We start from the raw sequence: 27,500 nt of genomic DNA, 5'->3' as shown, positions 1-27,500 counted from the left end.
GGGCCGCCGGGCTGCGGCTGGCCGGCAGGATGTGCCACGTATGTGTTAGCATGTTAGCATGTTAGCATGGACATCAACAGAAAGCAGAGCCTCACAGACTCACACTCACAGCTCTGCTCCTGCTGCAGCCAGGGAAATGACCTGAAATTAAGCAAAAATTAAATATGAAAGACCTGGAAAATTTACCTGAAAACTAAGAAAATATTTTTCCTGTAACATAAGTTAAATATGCATTTATAATAATTAGAGTTCCTCTTGTTACAGCTAATTCTCTCCACCCCCCTTTCTCTTTTAATAAAACTATCAGGTCATTTCTTGCTAAGGTGGTCATTGTCTTTTCTCCCAGATTTTATTTCTGAAGGAAGTTGAGCCAGTTTGTTCAGGTTTCACAGGCTTAACGCCCTCCAGCTGGACACCCAGGGCTCTCTGCATCATCACAGTTTAAAGCTGGGATTCTACAGAAAAGCCCAAAAAATCAAACCCACACACACACACACACACACACACACACACACACACACACACACACACACTCTTCCTCAGCTCCAGTCTGTCCAGTCTGACCAAGTCTATAATACTCAGTTTGTGTTGACGTTGTGCAGAATGTGTCCCTTTAATTCTGTGTTTGTTACTGAGGCTGGAGTTTGCACAGGTCTTGGACTGAGAGCTGTTTCTAGTTTTTTGTCCGTCTATATTTACATACATGTGGGGGGACAGAATAGTGGAAACAGCTGTCAGTAAAGTGCAGCACTAACTATGAGCTCAATGCCAAACACAGAAGTGAATGAACACCTCTGTTACCGTGACAACAAGACAAGCTGAGCATTATAGGCAGCAGGAGAGGAAACTGTATGGCACAACAGCTGGATTAGATTAGATTAGATTAGATTAGATTAGATTAGATTATCAAGGTGGAGCTGATGAAGTGACACTGAGTGTGTGTGTGTATTTTTTATGCACGCTCAGATTGAGCTGCTCCGTCTGTCCCACCTGAGCCGGACCCCCTGACACCTGGCAGGGCTCGGCCGCCCTCTGTGTGTGTGTGTGTGTGTGTGTGTGTGTGTGAACGTCCCACGCCGTCACGTGCACGTTGCCCCGTGAAACCCCGATGCAAATTCGCTTGAGTTTGTGTGTGTGGGTGTGTGTGAACCTTCTGTTGTCATCCTTGGTTACCATGGCAACAGGAGCGTGAGTCATGTTCACAACCTACAGCCTAGGTGCCAGCATCAGGCTAACCTGCTGCGTCCGCGTCTCCGTCTCCATGGTAACCGCTGCAGGAGGTAGTGTGAAAAGCTAGCAGGAAGTGATGCAACACGTCCGCCGACCACGGCATCATGTGACCTCCTGTGGCCAGGACGGGGCGCGAGCCCGCACTGTCAGCTGACACAGAGTGTGTGTGTGTGTGTGTGTGTGTGTGTGTGTGTGTGTGTGTGCAGTCTAGGTCTGATCTCAGACTCCTTCCACATGTTCTTCGACTGCACGGCTCTGCTGGCCGGCCTCGCTGCTTCTGTCATCTCCAGGTGGAGGTCCAACGACTGCTTCTCCTACGGGTCAGACACTTCCTGTCTGCACACACACACTTCCTGTCTGCACACACACACTTCCTGTCTGCACACACACACTTCCTCTGTATCAAGTGAGTCCTCTCTCTCTCTAGTAAAAGCTCCGTGCTCATACTGGTGTGTGTGTGTGTGTGTGTGTGTGTGTGTGTGTGTGTGTGTGTGTGTGTTTTGCAGCTATGTGAGGGCTGAGGTGCTCGCCGGCTTTGTCAATGGACTCTTCCTCATCTTCACCGCCTTCTTCATCTTCTCTGAAGGAGTGGAGGTACAGAGAGTGTGTGTGTGTGTGTGTGTGTGTGTGTGTGTGTGTGTGTGTGACTGTGTGTGTGTGAGAGACGGTGTGTCGGCTAACTCTCTGCTAGTGCTCCGGTGGCTAGGCTAACTGTGTGTGTTCCTTGTTAGCGCTGTGCTAACTGTGTGTGTTCCTTGTTAGCGCTGTGCTAACTGTGTGTGTTCCTTGTTAGCGTGCTCTGGAGCCTCCGGATGTTCACCACGAGCGGCTGCTTCCTGTCTCTGTGGCCGGACTGCTCGTCAACCTGGTCGGCATCTTCGTCTTCCAACATGGAGGACACGGACACTCCCACGGAGACGCAGGTAACACCTCGCCAGCACCTGGAGTACTGAAACAGTACATGAAGTATTGAGTCAGTACTTGTAGTATTGAGTCAGTACTTGCAGTAGTCGGGGGTGGGCGGTGTATCTGACAGGCTGATGTGTTGCAGCTCTCTTGGCAGATGCTGATACACACACATACACACACACACACACACACACACACACGTATCAGTTTCCACCTCATTACTGTGGTGGAACCAACATGTTGTTATGCGGGCTCTTATTGTGAAGGCCCGCTGGCAGGTGCACCGTGCTGCTCCACCTGTGCTGGCTGACGTCCCGACACAGACACGGCCAGGCAGACCAGATGTGTCTGTCAGGTCAACGTGTCAACGTGTCAGCATGTCAACATGTCTGCGTGTCAGCATGTCAGCATGTCAACATGTCAGCGTGTCTGCGTGTCAACATGTCAGCATGTCAACATGTCAACGTGTCAGCATGTCAACATGTCAGCATGTCAACATGTCAGCGTGTCTGCGTGTCAACATGTCAGCGTGTCAACATGTCAGCGTGTCTGCGTGTCAACATGTCAGCATGTCAACATGTCAACGTGTCAGCATGTCAACATGTCTGCGTGTCAACATGTCAGTGTGTCAACATGTCAGCATGTCAACATGTCAGCATGTCAACATGTCTGCGTGTCAACATGTCAGTGTGTCAACATGTCAGCGTGTCAACATGTCAGCGTGTCAACATGTCAACGTGTCAGCATGTCAGCATGTGAACGTGTCAGCGTGTCAACATAACATGTCAGCATGTCAACATATCAACATGTCAGCGTGTCAACATGTCTGCGTGTCAACATATCAGCGAGTCAACATATCAACATGTCAGCGAGTCAACGTGTCAACATATCAACATGTCAGCGAGTCAACGTGTCAACATATCAACATGTCAGCGAGTCAACGTGTCAACATGTCAGCGAGTCAACGTGTCAACATATCAACATGTCAGCGAGTCAACGTGTCAACATGTCAACGTGTCAACATCAACATGTCAGCGAGTCAACGTGTCAACATATCAACATGTCAGCGAGTCAACGTGTCAACATATCAACATGTCAGCGAGTCAACGTGTCAGCATGTCAACGTGTCAACATCAACATGTCAGCATGTCAACATATCAACATGTCAGCGAGTCAACGTGTCAACATATCAACATGTCAGCATGTCAATATATCAACATGTCAGCGAGTCAACGTGTCAACATATCAACATGTCAGCGTGTCAACGTGTCAGCATGTCAACGTGTCAACATCAACATGTCAGCGAGTCAACGTGTCAGCGTGTCAACGTTTCAGCGTGTCAACATAACATGTCAGCATATCAACATGTCAGCGTGTCAACATGTCTGCGTGTCAACGTGTCAGTGTCAGCGTGTCAACATGTCAACGTGTCAGCATGTCAGCATGTGAACGTGTCAGCGTGTCAACATAACATGTCAGCATGTCAACATATCAACATATCAACATGTCAGCGTGTCAACATGTCAACGTGTCAACATATCAACATGTCAGCATGTCAACATATCAACATGTCAGCATGTCAACATATCAACATGTCAGCATGTCAACATATCAACATGTCAGCGAGTCAACGTGTCAACATATCAACATGTCAGCGAGTCAACGTGTCAGCATGTCAACGTGTCAACATCAACATGTCAGCAAGTCAACGTGTCAGCATGTCAACGTGTCAGCGTGTCAACATAACATGTCAGCATGTCAACATATCAACATGTCAGCGTGTCAACATGTCTCCGTGTCAACGTGTCAGTGTCAGCGTGTCAACATGTCAACGTGTCAGCATGTGAACGTGTCAGCGTGTCAACATAACATGTCAGCATGTCAACATATCAGCGTGTCAGCGAGTCAACATATCAACATGTCAGCGAGTCAACGTGTCAACATATCAATGTCAGCGAGTCAACGTGTCAACATGTCAGCGAGTCAACGTGTCAACATCAACATGTCAGCGAGTCAACGTGTCAACATATCAACACGTCAGCGAGTCAACGTGTCAACATATCAACACTTCAGCGAGTCAACGTGTCAACATATCAACATGTCAGCGAGTCAACGTGTCAACATGTCAGTGTGTCAACATATCAACATGTCAGCGTGTCAACATAACATGTCAGCGTGTCAACATATCAACATGTCAGCGAGTCAACATGTCAGCGTGTCAACATGTCAGCGTGTCAACATGTCAGCATGTCAACATGTCAGCGTGTCAACATGTCAACATATCAACATGTCAGCTTGTCAACATGTCAACATATCAACATGTCAGCGTGTCAGCATGTCAGCATGTCAACATGTCAGCGTGTCAACATGTCAACATGTCAGCGTGTCAACATGTCAGCGTGTCAACATGTCAGCGTGTCATCAGGCTTTCCTTTCTTCTCACAGCAGATATGAGCTGATGTCCTCGCTGTGCCTCAAACTCTTGTCTTGTTTCATTAAGGAACATGAACATTAAAAGCTTTCACTTTCTGTTTGTCTCATTTAAAGGGATCAGTACTTTCTAGAAGTGTTGTGATGTGTTTTTTCCCTCAGTACTGCAGTACTTCAGCTGCTGGTACTCGGCTCAGCCTCAGCTCTGTGTGTCTGCAGGTCACGGCCACAGCCACTCGCTGTTCAACGGCAGCCTGAACCACGGCCACGACCACAGAGGGAAACACGGCCACGGGCACAGCCACGGCCACGGCCACGGGCATGAGCACAGCCACGGCCACGGGCACGAGCACGGCGGGCACGGGCACGGGCACGGCCACGGGCACGAGCACGGCGGGCACGGGCACAGTCACAGCCATGAGGATGCACACTGCCATGGTGAGTGTCTCAGGGCAGGGCAGCTGCTGCTAGGTGAGTTTTGGAGAGAAAGGGCTCTGCCCTCATCCGTGACTCACCTGCCACGACCCTGAACAACAACACACCTCAACACGTTAAGGTGAAACCGTATGGCGCCCCCTGTTGCCTGGGACTGGGAGGCAGGAGCTGTCAGTGTTGTCAGACTCTCCCCAGCCTTCGTCTGATTGGCTGCTGCTGGTAGTTACTGTTTTAATTGGTCTCAGCCTGTTTTGTGTGTGTGTGTGTGTGTGTGTGTGTGTGTTTCAGATGAGCTGCAGCACACACCTGGGAAAGGCTCTAGCAGACAGATCCTGCAAGGTAATACACCTCAACACACACACACACACACACACACATACACACACGCGCACACACACGCGCACACACGCACGGCTTCATTGACACATCCACCAAGTTTTTTTGACTGCTGAGAATAACAATTAAAAAAATTTGATTGGGAAGCGTGTTATTAGTGTTAATAGTGTTAATAGTGTTATTAGAGTTATTAGTGTTAATAGTGTTATTAAAATTATTAGTGTTGATAGTGTTAATAGTGTTATTAGAGTTATTAGAGTTTATAGTGTTAATACTCAACTCAGCTCAACTCAACTTTATTTATAAAGCCCTTTAAAACAACCACAGCTGCAACAAAGTGCTGTACAAAAATAGGCAATAACAGGAAAATAAATAAATATTAATAATAAAAATAAATATTATATAAAAAATAATAAATTAAATATTAATTGTTGTTTAATTATTTAATACTGTTAATAGAGTTATTAGAGTTTATAGTGTTAATAGTGTTATTAGAGTTATTAGAGTTTATAGTGTTAATAGTGTTATTAGAGTTATTAGTGTTAATAGTGTTATTAAAATTATTAGTGTTGATAGTGTTTATAGTGTTATTAGTGTTAATAGAGTTAATAGTGTTATTCAAGTTATTAGTGTTAATAGTGTTATTAAAGTTATTAGTGTTAATAGTGTTATTAGTGTTAATAGTGTTAATAGTGTTATTAAAGTTATTAGTGTTAATAGTTTTGTGTTGGCCCTTCTTTATCCATTTTGCAAAATGATTTCACATACAGATAAATGTATAATAACAACAATAACAATAATAATAAATGGAACCATCAATATAAGAAACTGTATGGCACAGCAGCTGGACTGGATTAGATTAGATTAGATTCGATTAGATTAGATTCGATGATACAGGTGGAGCTGAGTGGATATGAAGAGCACAGGCAGAGAAAACAGATCCTCATTCCTATAAAACTGAGTCTACAGAAGCCGCTTGAAACAGTCCTGTGATTCAGAAAAACAAACTGGTTATGGAAGATTATTCCAGATTATTCAGAGAGTTTGGGGCAGAAACTGTAGAAGTCACATTTTGTGTAGCGCCTGGAGCCGGGAATGGATACCAGCTGAGGCTGAGGACGGCCTGGAGCTGTGCACTGCTTCATACACTATATTACCAAAAGTATTCGCTCCCCTGCCTTTACTCATACTATGAACTGAAGTGCCATCCCATTCCTAACCCATAGAGTTCAATATGATGTCGGTCCACCTTTTGCAGCTATTACAGCTTCAACTCTTCTGGGAAGACTGTCCACAAGGTTGAGGAGAGTGTTTATAGGAATTTTTGACCATTCTTCCAAAAGCGCATTGGTGAGGTCACACACTGATGTTGGTCGAGAAGGCCTGGCTCTCAGTCTCCGCTCTAATTCATCCCAAAGGTGTTCTATCGGGTTCAGGTCAGGACTCTGTGCAGGCCAGTCAAGTTCATCCACACCAGACTCTGTCATCCATGTCTTTATGGACCTTGCTTTGTGCACTGGTGCACAGTCATGTTGGAAGAGGAAGGGGCCCGCTCCAAACTGTTCCCACAAGGTTGGGAGCATGGAATTGTCCAAAATGTTTTGGTATCCTGAAGCATTCAAAGTTCCTTTCACTGGAACTAAGGGGCCAAGCCCAGCTCCTGAAAAACAACCCCACACCATAATTCCTCCTCCACCAAATTTCACAGTCGGCACAATGCAGTCTGAAATGTACCGTTCTCCTGGCAACCTCCAAACCCAGACTCGTCCATCAGATTGCCAGATGGAAAAGCGTGATTCATCACTCCAGAGAACGCGTCTCCACTGCTCTAGAGGCCAGTGGCGGCGTGCTTTACACCATTGCATCCGACGCTTTGCATTGCACTTGGTGATGTGTGGCTTGGCTGCAGCTGCTCGGCCATGGAAACCCATTCCATGAAGCTCTCTGCGTACTGTACTTGGGCTAATCTGAAGGTCACATGAAGTTTGTAGCTCTGTAGCAACTGACTGTGCAGAAAGTCGGCGACCTCTTTGCACTATGCGCTTCAGCATCCGCTGACCCCTCTCCGTCACTTTACGTGGCCTACCACTTCGTGGCTGAGTTGCTGTTGTTCCCAAACGCTTCCATTTTGTTATAATAGAGCTGACAGTTGACTGTGGAATATTTAGGAGCGAGGAAATTTCACGACTGGATTTGTTGCACAGGTGGCATCCTATGACAGTTCCACGCTGGAATTCACTGAGCTCCTGAGAGCGGCCCATTCTTTCACAAATGTCTTGTTTCACAGTCTGCATGCCTGAGTGCTTGATTTTATACACCTGTGGCCAGGCCAAGTGATTAGGACACCTGATTCTGATCATTTGAATGGGTGAGCGAATACTTTTGGTAATATAGTGTACGTGATCAGTAGAGTCTTACAGTTTAAAAAACTGGGGAAAATAGTTTTTCTTAGTTCTTTTTCTTCTACTCCTCTCCTGCTAAATGCACCTGTGCTGCCCCCTGCTGGCCGTGTCTCAGGCCTGCAGCTGATCCCCTCAGCAGATTCTACTCTGACATGGGATTCAGGATCAAGGAGATCCTGCTGATCTGAGCCCAGAATCAGCAGATTGTTTTCTTCTGAATCGGCCCAAGTCACAGCAACGTCTCTTCAGAGTCCAGATGCTGAGGAGGAGGTTGGGGTTCTGGACTCAGACCAGCAGGATTTCCTTCAGACTGGATCCCACAGGAGGAGAACAACCATTTTTTCTCCTTAATTTGTGGCTTTATAATCTCAGAATTATTCTAGTTCTTTTCTCATAAATGTATGACTTTAATCTGTATTCTGTTTCTATCGCCAAGTGGATGCTCTTTATATTTGTTAATTTTTCAGTTTCTGGTCTGGTTGCAGTAGTTTATGAGAGGTGAGCATACGCTGTTGAAGTCCCCCTCTGTCTTTTTAGAATGAGAAATTTATTTGGTATAAAATGTGGCATCACCTCTCAGGAGCTGTCAGTGTTAACCTGCAGACTGACTCTCCACCAGCCTCACCGCAGGACAACACCAAATCCAGCCGTCAGAGCGCAGCGGTTCTCTCTGAAATATTTCCCAGTCCAGTTGGTCCTGACCAGTTGAGCCTCCTGTGGTCAGAGGGTCAGTCCAGTTGGTCGTGACCAGTTGAGCCTCCTGTGGTCAGAGGGTCAGTCCAGTTGGTCCTGACCAGTTGAGCCTCCTGTGGTCAGAGGGTCAGTCCAGTTGGTCGTGACCAGTTGAGCCTCCTGTGGTCAGAGGGTCAGTCCAGTTGGTCGTGACCAGTTGAGCCTCCTGTGGTCAGAGGGTCAGTCCAGTTGGTCCCACGGCAGCAGATTGAAACCACAAACACACACATCTGACATAGTCCGGTGGCTATGCGAAAAATCGTGCACTTCACGATACAAGCATGAAATCTGGCACACTGTTAGAGCATGCCCTAAGGATCATTTTTGGCTATAGGGCCATCGCAGATTTGTCCCATGGTAGCCGTGGCAACCTGCTGTGATTTTACCTGTAACTCAGGTTCTAGACCACCTAGGATCTTGATCCTCGTGGTGAATCCTACATTTTCAAGGATGAAGAATACAGTGGTACTATTTACACCATGCTAGCAACTTCCTAACTACATATTTCCAGCATTCAGTTAATTAAATAATAGTAAAAACCATCAAAATATGTATTTTGGTAGAGTATACTGTACGTTTTCTAAGATGTTGACAGATATGCCATGAAATGTGTGTGTTATGGCAATGGCCAAAGTGGAACTATACAGCAGTACAGAGACAGGATACCATTTAGCCTAAAGGCATTTTTAATAAAGCCAAAGAGGAAAGAAAGTGTGACAACACAAAGTTACGTATGATGACACAGTCCACCACAGTGGCAAAGGGCAGTGTGCTGAAGTGCTGCCTCGGCACATTTGCATCTTCCACAGGTCGCGACATGCCAGGCTTGCTTCTGGTCGTGTGGTCCAGTGAACTTCTCATCCACCTGTCAGAATCAGAATCAACTTTGTTGTCACATGACACATTTTACAGGTGTTCATTCATTCATTCTGTGTCCTTCCGCTTCCACCCCCAGTCACCTGGGGAGGGGAGTTCAGGGACTCCAACCATGGCCTGTCCCCAGCAGTGACCAGCTTGGTAACCTGCCCTCTTTCTATGTAGTGCTGCTTGTGTTGGGGGGGGAGTCCACCAATTGTTCTACCTGTTTGGGTGAACAGCTGCTTCTGTGATTCCTGGCTGCTAGTGCGATCATTCAGCAAAACCACAAATCACTCAAGAGGCTCCATCCAGTCATCTACAGCATCTGGTGTGGTGGCCAAGACACAGAAGGCACGAGTCACATCACTGAAGTTCTTCCATGTATCCCATGTCGTCTTCTGGCCCCTGCCTCCAAATGATGACACAGTGTCACAACCAGTAAAGGCAAGCAGCATGATGAGTGCTGATTACCTGTTTCTCAGTGGAAGGGGATGTAACACAAGTTACCAGGAAGGAGAACAGCTCAGCTTTGTTCTCATCAATTCGTAGACACTCCGACCAGTTTCCAGGAATGGCACTGGATCGCTCAATGTGTCAATGAATTCCCTTCCCTCTCTTGCTGCATGTTTGAGCCTTCAGCGTTTCTTGATAACCAGACAATACCCAACAAAATTTCCCATCAAGAGAAAAAAAAACTCCCTCTAACTGGCTGGCCTCCAGTCCAAGAAAAATCCAGGAAATCCACCTTCAGGAACCCAGAGGGAGAACTGAGGAGAACATGTGCTTTATCAAACTCACATTTACAGTTTTTATTCAGCTTATTGACTTATGTAGGCTCATTAATTTAAGAATTATGCTTGACTGATATTTTTTAATTTTAAAAAATCTCGCGTCCCGCCTGCAGTACTCCAAACTGCCACAAGGGGGAGACGTGGCCCATTGGAGATGCAGCATGAGGCTGTTTGTGCAGCAGCTCCCTGGGCAAGGCAGCCGTGTGTGTGTGTGTGTGTGTGTGTGTGTGTGTGTGTGTGTGTGTCAGTGCTGCTGGCACACACACCACAAACACAACTGATTTTTGTGAAGATGTGAGCTGTGACCTCTGACCTCTGACCTCCACGACCCCGAGAGGACAGCAATGAGTCAATGAGCAGAGATCTGTCAGCTCTCCTGCTCTGCTGCCTCACCACCTCACCACCTCACCAGCTCACCACCTCACCAGCTCACCACCTCACCACCTCACCTGTACACAGGCATGTCAGGCACATTAATAAACACTAAAGCATTTGAATGATTAAATAATGTGCAGAGTGATAACAGAAACCCTGATCCAGTCAGAACCGGTCAGAACTGGTCAGAACTGGTCAGAACCGGTCAGAACCGGTCAGAACCGGTCAGAACCGGTCAGAGTCACAGCAGCGTGAAGGACAGAATCTAACAGCGACCAGTCAGATCTAAACTGGAGGCTTCTGCAGTCTGAAGGAGCAGTCATAATGACACACACACACACACACACACACACACACACACACACACACACACACACACACACACTCACACACACACACACACACACACACACACACACACACACACACACACACACACTCACACACACTCACACACACACACACAGACGTCAGTAAAACTCTGCATGAAACAAAAATAGAAACTCACATGGAAAACAAACACAAACATGTCAGAACAACAAACACAAAGGATCAGGATCAGGATCAGGATCAGGATCAGGATCAGAGCTGCAGCAGAGCCACAGTGACCTCTGTCACCGCTGCCAGCAGCCAATCAGAGCTCAGATACAGCAGCCAAAATCTGAGCTGTGATTGGTCACAGAGTTTGTAACGTAGCCCCGCCCCCTGCAGAAAACAGCTGACAGAAGAAGTTTGAGGAAAAACATTTCACCTCAGCCAGCAGGGGGCGCCCTGCTCACACACACACACACACACACACACACACACACACACACAGGGTCCAGCATGTTAAACAGGGAACGGAGGGGGGGTTGTGGGTAAAGGGGGAGGGGCTAAAGGTGCGGTGGTTGGTTGTTGTTCCTCCTCCTGCAGCTGCAGGGGCTCGTTTCTGTCTCCGCCCCCACATCACACACACCTTATGTTTACACACACACACACACACACACACACACACACACACACAGCTGATGAGTGTGTTGCTCGGTCAGTCGTCTGACAGGAGCAGCTGAGGTCTGATCTGAGGTCTGCTGGTGGGACGGGGGGGGGTCTGATGCTGCTGTCCACGTCTGCAGAGGGTTCAGAGGCTAAAGAGTGTGTGTGTGTGTGTGTGTGTGTGTGTGTGTGTGTGTGTGTGTGTGTGTGTGTGTGTGTGTGTGTGTGTCAGGCGTGTTCCTGCACATCGTGGCCGACACGCTGGGCAGCGTGGGCGTGATCATCTCTGCCATCCTGATGCAGAAATACGAGCTGATGATCGCCGACCCCATCTGCTCCATGCTGATCTCCATCCTGATCGGAGTCAGGTACACACACACACACACACACACACACACACACACACACACACACACACACACACACACACACACACACAGTCTGCTCCATGCTGATCTCCATCCTGATCGGAGTCAGGTACACACACACACACACACACACACACACACACACACACACACACACACACACACACACACACACACACACACACACACACACAGTCTGCTCCATGCTGATCTCCATCCTGATCGGAGTCAGGTACACACACACACACACACACACACACACACACACACACACACACAGTCTCCACCCTGCTGACTGACAGCAGTAATCACAGGCTGGTGGAGGTGGGCGGGGCTCTGCTGGTCTTTGTTGTGGGCGGGGCCAGCTGCTGGTGGCGTGCTGTGTGTCTTAATGACAGAGCGGCCGAGGCTGTTTTTAGATGTGACGCTCCGTCTGCGCCGCGCTCCCGCCGCTCGGCATCGTGGCGTTCCGCTGAGCTCACCCTCGTCTCCACGTGACTCAGCGGCCGAGCCGGCCAATCAGAGCGCAGCGTGAGCGGGGCAGCACGCAGCCACAGGAAGGCAGGAACAATAGCATGAAGTCAGAGCTGGCAGCTTCCTGTCACATGACCTCTGCTCCAGCCACAAAGCTGCAGACGTTACATTCTGTCTGTCAGGCCTGCTGCACACACACACACACACACACACACACACACACACACACACACACACACACACACACACAGAATCTGCACTCATAAATCTCTTCACATTCCAGTCCAGCAGTACATGGGCAGTAGTGGTGGTAATATGTGTGTGTGTGTGTGTGTGTGTGTGTGTGTGTGTGTGTGTGTGTGTGTGTGTGTGTGTGTGTGTGTGTGTGTGTTGCGGCTGTGGAGTCGGGGTGCGTTTGGTTTGGAGAGACTGAAGGTTGTGTGGTCAGAGGGGGGCGGAGCCTCACTGGCAGCCAGGCCAGAAAACCACTAATGTGAGCCACATGTGAGCGTGTCCTGTTTGAACTGTGGGGTTCCAAAGCCGTGGCTCTGGGCCCCCGGAGGGCCCCGGCAGGACACATAAATCTGGTCCAGCTTCACTCGTCTGATGTTTAATATCATTTTCATCAGTAAAAATGTAATTTTGTAAATATTTTCCCCCAAATTTTCAAGTAGCTTTGTTTATTTCCTTGACCTCTGAGCCCAATCCCCCCCCATCCAGCCCCCCCAGTCCCCCCCAGTCCCCCCAGACCCCCCAGTCCCCCCAGTCCCCCCAGACCTCCCAGTCCCAGGGTCAGCTGTCTGTGTGGAGGCTGTGATGGGGCCGCCGCCCCGACACGAGACACACCTGGACACTCATGTGGTGTTTGAGACCAGAACTGCAGGAGACCAGGCAGAGATTATAGAAACCATGAGTCAGCCAATCAGACAGACAGGCAGACAGACAGGCAGACAGGATGATCAGCTGGTGGTCCTGCCTGTCTGCCTGCCTGTCTGTCTGCCTGCCTGTCTGTCTGTCTGTCTGCCTGTCTGTCTGCCTGCCTGCCTGTCTGTCTGTCTGTCTGCCTGCCTGTCTGTCTGTCTGTCTGCCTGTCTGTCTGCCTGCCTGTCTGTCTGTCTGTCTGTCTGTCTGTCTGCCTGTCTGTCTGCCTGCCTGCCTGCCTGTCTGTCTGTCTGCCTGCCTGTCTGTCTGTCTGTCTGCCTGTCTGTCTGCCTGCCTGCCTGTCTGTCTGTCTGTCTGCCTGCCTGTCTGTCTGTCTGTCTGCCTGTCTGTCTGCCTGCCTGCCTGCCTGCCTGTCTGTCTGCCTGCCTGTCTGTCTGTCTCTCTGTCTGCCTGCCTGTCTGTCTGTCTGCCTGTCTGCCTGCCTGTCTGTCTGTCTGTCTGCCTGTCTGCCTGCCTGTCTGTCTGTCTCTCTGTCTGCCTGCCTGTCTGTCTACCTGCCTGTCTGTCTGCCTGTCTACCTGCCTGTCTGTCTGTCTGCCTGTCTGTCTGCCTGTCTGTCTACCTGTCTGTCCTCGTCTCTTTGGGTTGTGGCTCAGACCCCCTGGAGGTTCTGGGACGTCGTGTGTTTTGCTGCGTTGTGTTTACCTGTCGCTGGTCAGCACACCTGACTCAGCAAAGATAGTAATGATGCAAGATGGCTCACCCCTCAGGACGTCCGCTCTGGAAAACAACATGAGGCCAACTGATCAGCAGCTCCTGTGTCCCTGTTTGTCGACTGATCTGAGATCAGCTCTGTGACGCAGAGCAGGCGACAGCAGCATCACACACACACTCCCAGGTTCCTGTAGTGATTATTGATTATTGGAACATGATGTTTGGGTTGATTTGAGTTCCATAATGAACACAAACCTAAACATGACGGGGTCCGGCTCCCCCTGCAGGCCTGCCGCCTCACTGCCACTCACAGCACCGACTTTATGTTCTTATCATTTTTACTGCAGGCTCGACCGGGTTCACTGGTCCCAGATCAGTCTGTGGTTTTATTCTAATCTGGCTGCTGTTTGTCAGATTAGCTCTTCACTTTGTGAAGGCAGAGACTCCCAGTCACACACACACACACACACACACACACACACACACACACTCAGTTCAGTCTGTAACAGCACGACGTCGCTTCAGGTCGTTTTAATTTTTGAAGTCCAGTTTTGATTTGGCTCAGCTGACCTGCTGTGACCTCTGACCTCTGACCCTGCTGACCTCTGACCCTCAGTGTGGTGCCGCTGCTGAGGGAATCCATCGGCATCCTGATGCAGAGGACTCCGCCCACGCTGGACCACGCCCTGCCCGAGTGCTACCAGAGGGTGAGTCACATGACCACACCCAGCCGATAAGCCACGCCCCCTCTGCTACAGCAGGGGACACCAAACTCTGTGTGTGTGTGTGTGTGTGTGTGTGTGTGTGTGTGTGTGTGTGTGTGTGTGTGCGTGCGTGCGTGCGTGCGTGTGTGTGTGTGTGTGTGTGTGTGTGCAGGTGCAGCAGCTGCAGGGGGTGTATAACCTGCAGGAGCCTCACTTCTGGACTCTGTGTACGGACGTTTACATCGGAACGCTGAAGCTGCTGGTCGCCCCGGACGCCGACACGCGCTGGGTCCTGAGCCAAACGCACCACATCTTCACCCAGGTAACCCCCCCCCCCCTTCACCCAGGTGACCCACCCCCAAACTAACACCCCCCGTCTTCACCCACATAACCCCCCCCCCCCCGTCTTCACCCAGGTAACCCCACCCCAAAACTAACACCCCCCCCGTCTTCACCCACCCCAAAACTAACACCCCCCCCCCCCCCCCCTTCACCCGGGTGACCCACCCCAAAACTAACACCCCCCATCTTCACCCAGGTAACCCCCCCCCCCCCCCCCCCCCCCCCCCCGTCTTCACCAAGGTAACCCCACCACAAAACTACCCCCCCCCCCCCCAAAACTAACCCCCCCTCACCCAGGTGACCCCCACCCCAAAACTAACCCCCCCCCCTTCACCCAGGTGACCCCCACCCCCCCGTCTTCACCCAGGTGACCCACCCCAAAACTAACACCCCCCCTCTTCCAACAGTAAAGTTAACTATGAGTTCTGGAAGTCAGAGGTCACAGTGTGTGTGTGTGTGTGTGTGTGTGTGTGTGTGTGTGTGTGTGTGCAGGTGGGAGTGCGACAGCTGTACGTACAGATCGACGTGGCGGCCATGTAGAAGCCCCGCCCCCTCCTCTGGACTCCTGGGACCAAAGCCCTCAGCGTGCCGCGCTGGGTCACCTGACCTCCGACCCGACCGAGGACCAATGAAGCGGCGGCTCGCCTGCGGGACACACGGAGGCCAGACGGGGGCGGAGCGGCCGACCTGACTGTGATTTCCCATCATGCTCTCCTGCGGAGCGTCGCGGACGAACTGACACGCCCCCTTTTGATGAAACGTGCAGCTGCGGGCTCCGGGCGGCTCCAGCTGCATTCTGGGTAAAAGTGCCTTCGTAGTGAATCAGAGACGATCTGAATGTTTCCTGTGAACGCGGCTGAAGCCTCATCACGCCTCGCCACGCCGCCGTCCAACTGTGTCCCTCCGCCACCCCCAACCCCCCCCCACTGTAATAAACAACTTCCTGTCCGTCAGACTGCAGCTCTCATGTTTATTCACTTCATCACACACACATCAACACATGAACACATGAACATGTGAACACATCAACATGAACACATGAACCAAATGACCAGCTGGCTCTTAAGAAAAACAAAAACATGTTCGGTGTCACGTCACATTTTATTTATTTTTTATTTGATTATTTTTTAACCCTTTCAGAGCCGGACGCTCTGCAGGGCGGTGTGTGTGTGTGTGTGTGTGTGTGTGTGTGTGTGTGTGTGTGTGTGTGTGTGTGTGTGTGTGTGTGTGTGTGTGTGTGTGTGTGTGTGTGTGTGTGTGTGTGTGTGTGTGTGTGACGGTCCCATGAAGAAAAAAGGACAAACGTCTGATTGGTTCAGGTTTGAGGTAAATTAGGGATCGACCAATCACCTGTCCCGGCTGATCATCAGAACCTTTCAATAATCAATGTGATGAGTTTGATTGACAGGACGTTAATCAATCCGCCTCTCCATCTGAGTGGGCGGGGCCTCGTTTCTGCTCACAGTTTAAAGTTTCACTGCATTTTTTTTTAATCTGGTAATTTTCGGTGGTTTAGTCTCTAATCCCACGAGGTCGCGGCTCCACGCCGACGCTCGTGTTGCTCCTCCCACATTTTGACACCGCGAGTTTCAAATTTACAACAAACAAACATCAGCCTGAAGCATCATCGTTATCGTGTCCTGATCAGCTAATAACTAATAATCAGATCAATACTGACTGATCCCTGATGAGTGAGCGAGTGTGTGTGTGTGTGTGTGTGTGAGTGTGTGTGTGTGTGTGTGTGTGTCAGGATGTGTACGTGGAGCTGTCAGTCATGTGCAGCTGGTCGAGTGCGTTTGGTTCGGCGCTCAGCCGCAGCATGTCCACCTCCAGTGGGTGGAGCCGCCCCGTCACCACCAGCGAATGGAGCGGCCCGCCCAGGTCACATGACACCAGCTGACGCAGCGGCGCCGTGCGAATCATCTGGTCGTCAGCGCCGAGCCGGGCGACGCCCACACACACCGTGTCCTCTGTGAAGCCTGCAGGGGAACACACACACACACACACACACACACACACACACAGACACACACACACACACACAGCGTTTGAGCGTCAGGACACACACGCATCTGATTTCTGTCAAAAACAAAAAATGTTTAAGTTCCAAGAAAGAAACAAACCAGTAAAGAGTCCAGAGGCTGGACCTGCAGCTGATCTGGGCTCAGTGAGGTCACTTCAGGTTAACCCTGCTGGGTTTTCTGTACCATAAAGGTGGTTTACTTTTTATCGGGCTATGTTGCCGTGGTAACATACGCTGAACACCTGACCTGCTCCGGAGCAGGTGAAGTTCAGGATCAGAGCTCAGCAGGTAGAAAAGCCCCGCCCACTGACCAATCAGCTCTCTGGGAAAATGGCCTGCCCATTTTCCCTTTTTCTTCTTCTTTTATAAAATTAATACATTTTACAATTCTTCTTGTATTTTTTTTTTTACTCATGACTCTGCACTGTCCAGCCAAAAATTGATCTTGTAGACTGATGTAGTGATTTTTAAAAATATTTTTTGAAAATAAATGAGGGGAATTTAATTCAGAGGGTTAAATAAAAGCCTGATAAAATCCAGGCCAGCCTCTGGGCTCCTTTAGGTTTCCATTAGTTTGCTCATATTTAATATTTAGGCTGGCTGCCCTGAAAAGTTGGTGCCAAATGTTTTACTGTCTTTAAGTGACAGGGAAATAATATTTTAACCAGCAGAATAAACACGAGGCGTCAGATGCTTTATGAAATGAAATATCAAAACCAGTTGAATCAAAGTGACGATTCTGCTGAAGCTCAAACTGAGGGCAGCGGTCCAGCGAGGGTCGCCCCTCACTGTGAGAGAGGGCCAGTTCCTCTGCAGGAGTGTGTGGCTGAGTGGGAGACACATTCATTTACTGAACACACAAATGTTACTGCAGTCACATCTACTCGAGCCGTCATGGTGGGGAAGTCAGATTATAATCCCACTAATTTACACATTGACACAGTCGGCGATTTTTTCCCAGCATTCCTTGCTGTGTTGTCTTTTGCCTGGATGATGGATTTATATTCCTCGTATTTATTTCAGATTATTGTCTGCTCCTCTGTTGTAAAGTATGCGGCTCGGGTGGATTTTTCCTTGTCTGTGATTGGTCGCATGCAGCAAACTCCGCCCTTTTTATGTGAGCGCACAGATCTAGATTGGAAAAGCCTGGGTTCAGTCAGCGAGTGGGAACACAGCCGACAATTTTTTGCTAAAGTTGAAAAGTTTCAGCCAAACGATTTCCGTTCTGTTGTGAGTCGACTTCCTGCTGACGAGGCGTCGCTGCCGCTTTGGACAGAAAAACTACAGTTTCAGGTTTGACGTGTTTTCGACACATCGCTCGGACCGTCTGCTTGGTTTTATTCCGACCAATAGCATCACAGAATTGTGCCGTCACTCACCTAGCTCCTCCCCCTGGCCCCGCCTCCTCTGGATGATCTGCAGCAGCTGATCTGCAGCCTGAGAGACCGTCATGTAGCGAGGAGGCTCGTATATCTTCTTCCCCCTGAACACAACACAGCAGCCAGGGGTCAGAGGGCACACAGAGACACACACACACAGTATAACTTCCTGTTCAAGAGGCTAGATTGGCCCCTCCCCCTTTCTTCATGGCAGACCCACAGACATGTGATGTCACTGCGAGCCCGGAGTGGCGGCGGCAGGCTGACTGCGTGTTCGCTCGCTCGCTCGCTCGCTCGCCTGCTGACAGTCTAACCCGCTCGCCCGACGGAGCGTCAGCCGTGTTAAAGGAACCCAGTGTGACAGAGAGGCTGAATCACGTCTGATTTTAAAAATAATCTGAACCTCAAAGGAGCGGCGTGTTCGCCTCGAGCAGAGGACAACAGGAAATATTAGCTACTGGTTTGGGAATTTGATCATATCAGAAAGAAAATGATCAGATGAGGCCGTCTGACAGAACCACATGCATGTTTTCACATTTTAGATAATCAACATTACACTATTTAGACTAACATGCCTGTCACATTAATGTGCATATATTTACCTGGGAAATTGATAATGTCCTTATTCTACTGACTAAATCTATTTCTTCCACAGGCCTGATCTTTTAATATAAGGCCATGAGAAACTGAAACTGATAACAAATGGACTGACAGGCATCTCAAAATTCCCCATGTCTAATGATGAAGTGCTTCTAGTGAGAATTTAACCCCCAACCCTAACCCAGCTCTATAAATAATAAGTCTTGATAACAGCTATACCATTACAACTTCACAATATTCAAGGGGAATACATGTTTATTTCTGAAAGCTTATATTGGTTATACAATAATGCACAGTGAGTCGCGGGGGCGACCGCGGCAAGATGGCCGCCACTGTCGGACGTCAGTCTGCTGGGATTCCACCCGTCCAGTCCACCCACCGCAGGTCACCAGTTAATCACCCAGGTGTTTAACACGCACAGCCACCTGGAGCTGAGGGTTTAAAAGAACCAGGCGGCTGTTTAGGGCCCAGCCATTAACTGGTGGAGTACAGTAAATATGTCTGTGCTGCAGTAAAGCGCCGTGGCTGCAGTAAAGTGCTGTGCTGCAGTAAAGCGCCGTGGCTGCAGTAAAGCGCTGTGGCTGCAGTAAAGCGCTGCGCTGTGCTGGCGGTCGGAGCGGACGATGAGCTCAGGCTCTGGGCTCGCAGCTCCGACCAGAGCGGCTGTTTCCTCCATCAGATCATCACTGAGCTCGACCTCAGAGCTGCTGCCATGTGGACTCCATTACCCCGACACACACACACACACACACACACACACACACACACACAACCTCATTCCTACATATTTTCTTGCAAACACTGGAAACCAACAAGAGAAGAAAAGAACATGGCTGCCTGGCGTGCTACCAGCGGCCAATCACCACAGCCGACTGCTCCAACAGGCCATCAGGCTCCGCCCCCTTATGGACTCCATGGAGCAACAGCAGTGTGTGATCAGTGTGAAGCAGCATGTTGTGTGTCCTACACGTGTTCAGCACACATGTCACATGGTGGGTGATGTGGGTGGTGGTGGTGGGTGATGGTGGGTGATGTGGGTGGTGGTGGTGGTGGATAATGTGGGTGGTGGTGGTGGGTGATGTGGGTGGTGGGCGGTGATGGTGGGTGGTGGTGGGTGATGTGGGTGGTGGTGGTGGTGGGTGATGTGGGTGGTGGGTGGTGGTGGGTGATGGTGGGTGATGGTGGGTGGTGGTGGTGGTGGATAATGTGGGTGGTGGGCGGTGATGGTGGGTGGTGGTGGGTGATGTGGGTGGTGGTGGTGGTGGGTGATGTGGGTGGTGGTGGTGGTGATGGTGGGTGATGTGGGTGGTGGTGGGTGATGGTGGGTGATGTGGGTGGTGGTGGGTGATGTGGGTGGTGGTGGGTGATGGATGGGTGATGGATGGGTGGTGGTGGGTGGTAGTGGTGGTGGTGGGTGATGCGGGTGGTGGTGGGTGATGTGGGTGGTGGTGGGTGGTGGTGGGTGATGTGGGTGGTGGTGGTGGGTGGTAGTGGTGGTGGGTGATGGTGGGTGATGTGGGTGGTGGTGGTGGGTGATGTGGGTGATGGTGGGTGATGTTGGGTGGTGGTGGTGGTGGGTGATGTTGGTGGTGGTGGGCGATGTTGGTGGTGGTGGTGGGTGATGTGGGTGATGGTGGGTGATGTGGGTGGTGGTGGTGGTGGGTGATGGTGGTGGTGGTGGTGGGTGATGGTGGTGGTGGTGGTGGGTGATGGTGGTGGTGGGTGATGTTGGTGGTGGTGGGTGATGTGGGTGATGGTGGGTGATGTTGGGTGGTGGTGGTGGTGGGTGATGTTGGTGGTGGTGGGCGATGTTGGTGGTGGTGGTGGGTGATGTGGGTGATGGTGGGTGATGTGGGTGGTGGTGGTGGTGGGTGATGGTGGTGGTGGTGGTGGGTGATGGTGGTGGTGGGTGATGTTGGTGGTGGTGGGTGGTGGTGGGTGATGGTGGTGGTGGGTGATGTTGGTGGTGGTGGGTGGTGGTGGGTGATGTGGGTGGTGGTGGTGGGTGATGGTGGTGGTGGTGGTGGGTGATGTTGGTGGTGGTGGTGGGTGATGTGGGTGATGGTGGGTGATGTTGGGTGGTGGTGGTGGTGGGTGATGTGGGTGGTGGTGGTGGTGGGTGATGTTGGGTGGTGGTGGGTGATGTTGGTGGTGGTGGTGGGTGATGTGGGTGGTGGTGGTGGTGGTGGGTGATGTTGGTGGTGGTGGGTGGTGGTGGGTGATGTTGGTGGTGGTGGTGGGTGATGTGGGTAGTGGTGGTGGTGGGTGATGTTGGTGGTGGTGGGTGATGTGGGTGGTGGTGGTGGGTGATGTTGGGTGGTGGTGGTGGTGGGTGATGGTGGGTGGTGGTGGGTGATGTTGGTGGTGGTGGTGGGTGATGTTGGGTGGTGGTGGTGGTGGGTGATGGTGGGTGGTGGTGGGTGATGTTGGTGGTGGTGGTGGGTGATGTGGGTGATGTGGGTGATGTGGGTGGTGGGTGGTGATGGGTGGTGGTGGGTGAGCTGTGGTGGGCGGAGCTGCTCACCTCATCAGGTTTTCGATGCTCTGCTCTTTGACTTTAATATCTGAGAGAAAAATAAAAACTGTCAGTGTTTCATTCAGAGACAGACAGCAGCTGAGCTCGGGAGGGGGGGGGGGGGGGGGGGGGGGGTCAGACAAAATGGAATTGAGGTCTTGCACACACACACACACACACACACACACACACACTCAGACCAATCATTATTTTTGTGGCTGTGTTGTCCCACAGGGTGTTTGTGTTGGAGCGGAGGGGCGGGCAGGTCCCTGGGGGGGCGTGTGTGTGTGTGTGTGAGAGTGTGTGTGTGTGAGTGTGTGTGAGAGTGTGTGTGTGTGTGTGTGAGAGTGTGTGTGTGTGTGTGATTGATGTCTGCTCTGGGTAAACAGTGACTCGGGGCCCCGGGCGGAGCCCCAAACCTCCACCGCCACTTTAAAGGAGCAGTCCACCCAAAATGCAGCATCTGACCTCAGATCAGCCTCACAGCTCCACTCCACTCTGTTCAAACACACCCTCAAGTGTGTGTGAGTGTGTGTGAGTGCGTGTGCGTGTGCGTGTGCATGCGTGTGCGTGTGCGTGTGTGTGTGCGTGTGTGTGTGTGTGTGTACCCAGCAGGCACAGCGTGTGCAGGCCGGCTGCTCGGTTCTTGCAGATCTTGTCGTAGAAGCTCTCTGGTCTCCAGTCGTCGGTCCAGAACACGACGGACACCGTCTCCCCGAAGTTATACAGCTGAGGGCAGAGGGCAGAGGTCAGAGGTCACCAGCTGTCATGTCACATGACCCTGAGCCTGCACACAGACACCACTTCCTGTCGTGTGCGTCGGCAGAGCGGCGGCCACATCGTACCAAAACATAATCAATCAAATGACAGAAGAATATCAGAATCAGAAATGTTTTATTGATCCGAGGAGAAACTGGGCAAAACCTTTCAAATCAAAATAAACAGAATAAAAAATAATAAACTAGAAATAATATGAAACAAAACTAAAAACTAATTTAAAAACTAATGTTTCAGCAGGATCATGTTTTTCTCTGTTTTGGTTCATCGGGCCGGAGCCCTGGGAGGGGGCGGAGCCTAACAGCAGGCGTGATGGGATCAGAGGCAATGAGCTGTGCTCATTTGCATAGACTGCCCCTCATTAGCATATTTATGTCCCACTGGAGAGGCTGGTCCCTGTGGTGTGTGTGTGTGTGTGTGTGTGTGTGTGTGTGGCCCAGCTGAGGCCCCCGCTCACAAAGGGCCCCTGACAGCTCGGCGTGGTGTGTTATTGATGGCCGAGCCTCCTTCATTCATCTCTTCACAATAAGAGCCCTGAGCAGCAGCTGGCTCGTACCTGCAGGCCGCAGCAGCCGACGGCGTTCAGCACCGACGCGTTGTGGATCACCCGGTACGGTATCCCAGCATGCACCGCTCGCAGCAGCAGGTCTGTGTGTGTGGTGGCCCTGCAGAGGACACACACACACAGCTCAGCATCTGACACACACACACACACACACACAGACCTCAGCATCATAACAGAAACGTTTTGCTTTCCGCAGCCAATCAGCAGCGGCGTGGGCTCTGAGTTTTTAAACGTGTTGGTTTCTTCTTCTGTTCCCCTGTCGACGTTCTCGCCGTGACATCATCACTCCGTCTGAGGTCAGAGGTCAAACAGCAGCAGAACCTGCTCCCACCACAAATCAGAGAGCAGAACCCCGAACCCGAGCAGCCGCGCTCTCTGATTGGCTGCAGAGAGAGAGCGACCAGCCGCTCTCTGATTGGCTGCAGAGAGAGAGCGACCGGCCGCTTCCCCCAACCAGAGAAGAAGAGTCAGGAGTTTCAATAGGGATGCCCATTGGATCCTCCATTATAAGTGAACGGGAGATATCTGAGATGTTGTCAGTGTGCAGCAAAGCTCTGGCTGATCCCTCGCGGTGCGTTCAGGAGCCGCTGATCCCTCGCGGTGCGTTCAGGGGCCGCTGATCCCTCGCGGTGCGTTCAGGGGCCGCTGATCCCTCGCGGTGCGTTCAGGGGCCGCTGATCCCTCGCGGTGCGTTCAGGGGCCGCTGATCCCTCGCGGTGCGTTCAGGGGCCGCTGATCCCTCATGGTGTGTTCAGGACCAACTGATCCCTCGCGGTGCGTTCAGGAGCCGCTGATCCCTCGCGGTGCGTTCAGGGGCCGCTGATCCCTCGCGGTGCGTTCAGGGGCCGCTGATCCCTCGCGGTGCGTTCAGGGGCCGCTGATCCCTCGCGGTGCGTTCAGGAGCCGCTGATCCCTCGCGGTGCGTTCAGGAGCCGCTGCTCTGACACATTTGGCAGTGACTGTTTTTACCCAAAAGGCACCTTCATACCAAGCCGTGCAGCCATCAGCTGACAGTCACTGTGTGGTGCGTTTAAAGGCAGTAAGACAGTAAGAAACTGGAGAAATCACAGACTGTTCCTTTAAACGTGAATTCGAAAGGTCCGTCCGCTCCCGACTGCTCGACATGTCAGAATTGTGGGGAAAAAAAAAAAAAAAAAAAAAAATCGGAGGAGGTTGTCATTTGGACCCCAACATGGTTTTCATCAGAATATAATCCCAACTTCTGCACAATATGAGGATGAAACTCCAGCGTTTCTTCCAGGTTGATCTTTGCTCCAAACCAGCAACACACACACTGACTCACACACACACACTGACACACACACACACACTGACTCACACACACACTGACTCACACACACTGACTCACACACACTGACTCACACACTGACTCACACACACTGATTCACACACTGACTCACACACACTCTGACACACACACTGACACACACACACACTGACTCACTCACACTGACTCACACACACACTGACTCACTCACACTGACTCACACACACACTGACTCACACACACTGACTCACACACACACTGACTCACACACACACTGACTCACTCACACACTGACTCACACACTGACTCACACACACTGACTCACGCACACACTGACTCACACACACACTGACTCACGCACACACTGACTCACGCACACACTGACTCACACACACTGACTCACGCACACACTGACTCACACACACTGACTCACACACACTGACTCACGCACACACTGACTCACACACACTGACTCACGCACACACTGACTCACACACACTGACTCACACACACTGACTCACTCACACTGACTCACACACTGACTCACTCACACTGACTCACACACACTGACTCACACACACTGACTCACTCACACTGACTCACACACACACTCACACACACACTGACTCACGCACACTCTGACTCACGCACACACTGACTCACACACTGACTCACACACACTGACTCACGCACACACTGACACACACTGACTCACACACACTGACTCACGCACACACTGACTCAAGCACACACTGACTCACACACACTGACTCACACACACTGACTCACACACACTGACTCACTCACACTGACTCACACACACACTCACACACACACACACACACTGACACACACACACTGACTCACTCACACTGACTCACACACTGACTCACACACACTGACTCACGCACACTGACTCACACACACTGACTCACACACACTGACTCACACACTGACTCACACACACTGACTCACACACACTGACTCACTCACACTGACTCACTCACACTGACTCACACACACTGACTCACTCACACTGACACACACACACACACTGACTCACATACACACTGACTCACACACACTAACTCACACACACTGACTCACACACACACACTGACACACACACTGACTCACACACACACTGACTCACACACACACACTGACTCACACACACACTGACTCACACACACACACTGACTCACACACTGACTCACACACACACTGACACACACACACTGACACACACACACACTGACTCACACACACTGACTCAAGCACACACTGACTCACACACACTGACTCACTCACACTGACTCACACACACTGACTCACACACACTGACTCACACACACTGACTCACTCACACTGACTCACACACACACACACACTGACACACACACACTGACTCACACACACTGACTCACTCACACTGACTCACACACACTGACTCACACACACTGACTCACACACACACTGACTCACTCACACTGACTCACTCACACACACTGACTCACACACACACACTGACTCACTCACACTGACTCACTCACACTGACTCACACACACTGACTCACACACACTGACTCACACACACACTGACTCACTCACACTGACTCACTCACACTGACACACACACACACACTGACTCACACACACACACTGACTCACACACACACACTAACTCACACACACTGACACACACACACACTGACTCACACACACACTGACTCACACACACTGACTCACACATTGACACACACACTGACTCACACACACTGACTCACACACACACACTGACACACACACTCTTCACATCACCTCCCCATCCTGAACAGAGGTGCGGTGACTCACCCGAACGGGTCGCCCACCACCAGGAAAGCCACGTCGGTGGCGTCGGCGTCCTGCAGGATCTGGTCCGCCTGCTGCTCCACGAGCTCCCGGTCAGCCAGGATCAGCTCCCGGCCGTAGAACTTCTCCTGAGGAGCGAGGGCGGCACCGTTAACCTCAGCATGAAAACTGAAAAAACATTTTTGTCAACTGAAATAAAATAAAATGAGGCTTCACAAAAAACTGGAACCACCTGAAACTGTGTTGTGTTTACAAAACTCAAATAAAGTCACATTCCACAGAAACGTCTTCAGTTTGTGTCTCTGTCGGGTTCTTTGCTCGTTCATCCTCAGTGCCGACATTTTTTAAACACTTTGATGTTCACTGAGTTTTTATTACACAATAAAAACTTTTTCTGCCCTTTCTGAATCTCCCCTGACAAATAGCCCATATTACAAAATAAAACACTAAAACTGACTCTGACGCTGATAAAAACTAAACTAAAACTAAACTTTTTCAAAACATAGACAGTAAACTAGCAAACCTGCTTCAAAAACTGATTCAAGCTAAAACTGAAATTGAAAGCAAAGTGTAAATGAAATAAAAATAAAAACAAATGAAAAACGCAAAACTATAATAACCGTGTTGTGAGCAGCTCAGTATAAAACAGGCGACTGTGAGTCAAAGCTCATTTTTCTGTGTTTTAGGGGCGAAGAGAAACTCTATTCACTTAAGTATCGCAATTCATTTTTTTAATGACTTTTTATTAGTTTGATTTAAAGTATACATGTCATGCCAGACTGTCAACAAGGGGACCAAGAGGCCAAGAGCCCAAATGTCGTAATGAATTGTAATATCAAACAGCAGCACTTTGAGAATCACAATACATATTGAATCAGCACCCAAGAATCAAATCAGGAGCTAAACAGACCCTGATTATCATGGGTGATGTTACCTGATGTGCACCTAGCCAGCCCTTCCTGTAACCCGACCCCTGACCCCTGCACACTGGATACACACACACACACACACACACACACACACACACACACACACACACACACACACACGCGCGCGCGCGCCTCCTGTTGCTGCTGCTGTGACCTCTGACCTCTCACCTCCTTGTTGTTGTCAGATAAATCAGTATAAAGTGAGCGGAGCCCACAGGCTGACCGAGAGGAGAACCAAGAGGAGTGTTACAGCAGCAGCCTCCAGTGTGTGTGTGTGTGTGTGTGTGTGTGTGTGTGTGTGTGTGTGTGTGTGTGTGTGTGTGTCCTTCATCATGACGGGACTCCTCCTCAGCAGCGCTCTGGCTGAGGACAGCCTCACCTGTCCGGCCTGGCTCACCGCCTGCTGTCCTGCGGGGCGACAAGCACGTCAAGGTGTAGCCGCACAGGCGCGCGCGGTGCGGGGGAAATGTACGCCGACATGCAGGTGCATGCTAAGCCTCCGTGCCGGGCTGGGCTCTCTGAGCACAGAGGCGACAGTACACTGACAGGGTTTAGCAGCGGAGCTCGGTGCGGCCGTGTCGGTGTGCGGAGCCTCGGACTCACCAGCGCCTCCTTGCCC

At 50.7% G+C, this 27,500-nt stretch overlaps 2 protein-coding genes across 2 annotated transcripts in view; one reads left to right on the top strand and one right to left on the bottom strand.

The window, feature by feature from the left end:
- Positions 1-15,907, top strand: part of slc30a7 (solute carrier family 30 member 7) — a 16,578-nt gene extending 671 nt beyond the window's left edge. Inside the window, exons 3-11 of the mRNA XM_030050018.1 lie at positions 1,437-1,550; positions 1,737-1,824; positions 2,024-2,153; positions 4,789-5,007; positions 5,293-5,343; positions 11,703-11,838; positions 14,525-14,615; positions 14,785-14,934; positions 15,447-15,907. Of these exons, the coding sequence (XP_029905878.1) occupies positions 1,437-1,550; positions 1,737-1,824; positions 2,024-2,153; positions 4,789-5,007; positions 5,293-5,343; positions 11,703-11,838; positions 14,525-14,615; positions 14,785-14,934; positions 15,447-15,494 (1,027 nt within the window). The 3' untranslated portion in view covers positions 15,495-15,907. The remainder of the gene's footprint in view (positions 1-1,436; positions 1,551-1,736; positions 1,825-2,023; positions 2,154-4,788; positions 5,008-5,292; positions 5,344-11,702; positions 11,839-14,524; positions 14,616-14,784; positions 14,935-15,446) is intronic.
- Positions 15,908-16,120: 213 nt separating this feature from the next.
- The window catches only part of dph5 (diphthamide biosynthesis 5), an 11,658-nt gene continuing 278 nt past the window's right edge, over positions 16,121-27,500 (bottom strand). Inside the window, exons 1-7 of the mRNA XM_030050019.1 lie at positions 27,485-27,500; positions 25,956-26,080; positions 22,805-22,913; positions 22,080-22,200; positions 21,481-21,520; positions 18,357-18,460; positions 16,121-16,933 (exon numbers count right to left, since the gene is read on the bottom strand). The exon at positions 27,485-27,500 is cut by the window's right edge and continues 278 nt beyond it. Coding sequence (XP_029905879.1) covers positions 16,701-16,933; positions 18,357-18,460; positions 21,481-21,520; positions 22,080-22,200; positions 22,805-22,913; positions 25,956-26,080; positions 27,485-27,500 — 748 coding nt within the window. The 3' untranslated portion in view covers positions 16,121-16,700. The remainder of the gene's footprint in view (positions 16,934-18,356; positions 18,461-21,480; positions 21,521-22,079; positions 22,201-22,804; positions 22,914-25,955; positions 26,081-27,484) is intronic.

This window comes from Myripristis murdjan, chromosome 4, assembly GCF_902150065.1.
Source record: "Myripristis murdjan chromosome 4, fMyrMur1.1, whole genome shotgun sequence".
Classification (NCBI taxonomy): Eukaryota; Metazoa; Chordata; class Actinopteri; order Holocentriformes; family Holocentridae; genus Myripristis; species Myripristis murdjan.
Note: the sequence above shows the minus strand (reverse complement) of the source record. Positions and strands in the feature narration are given on the sequence as shown.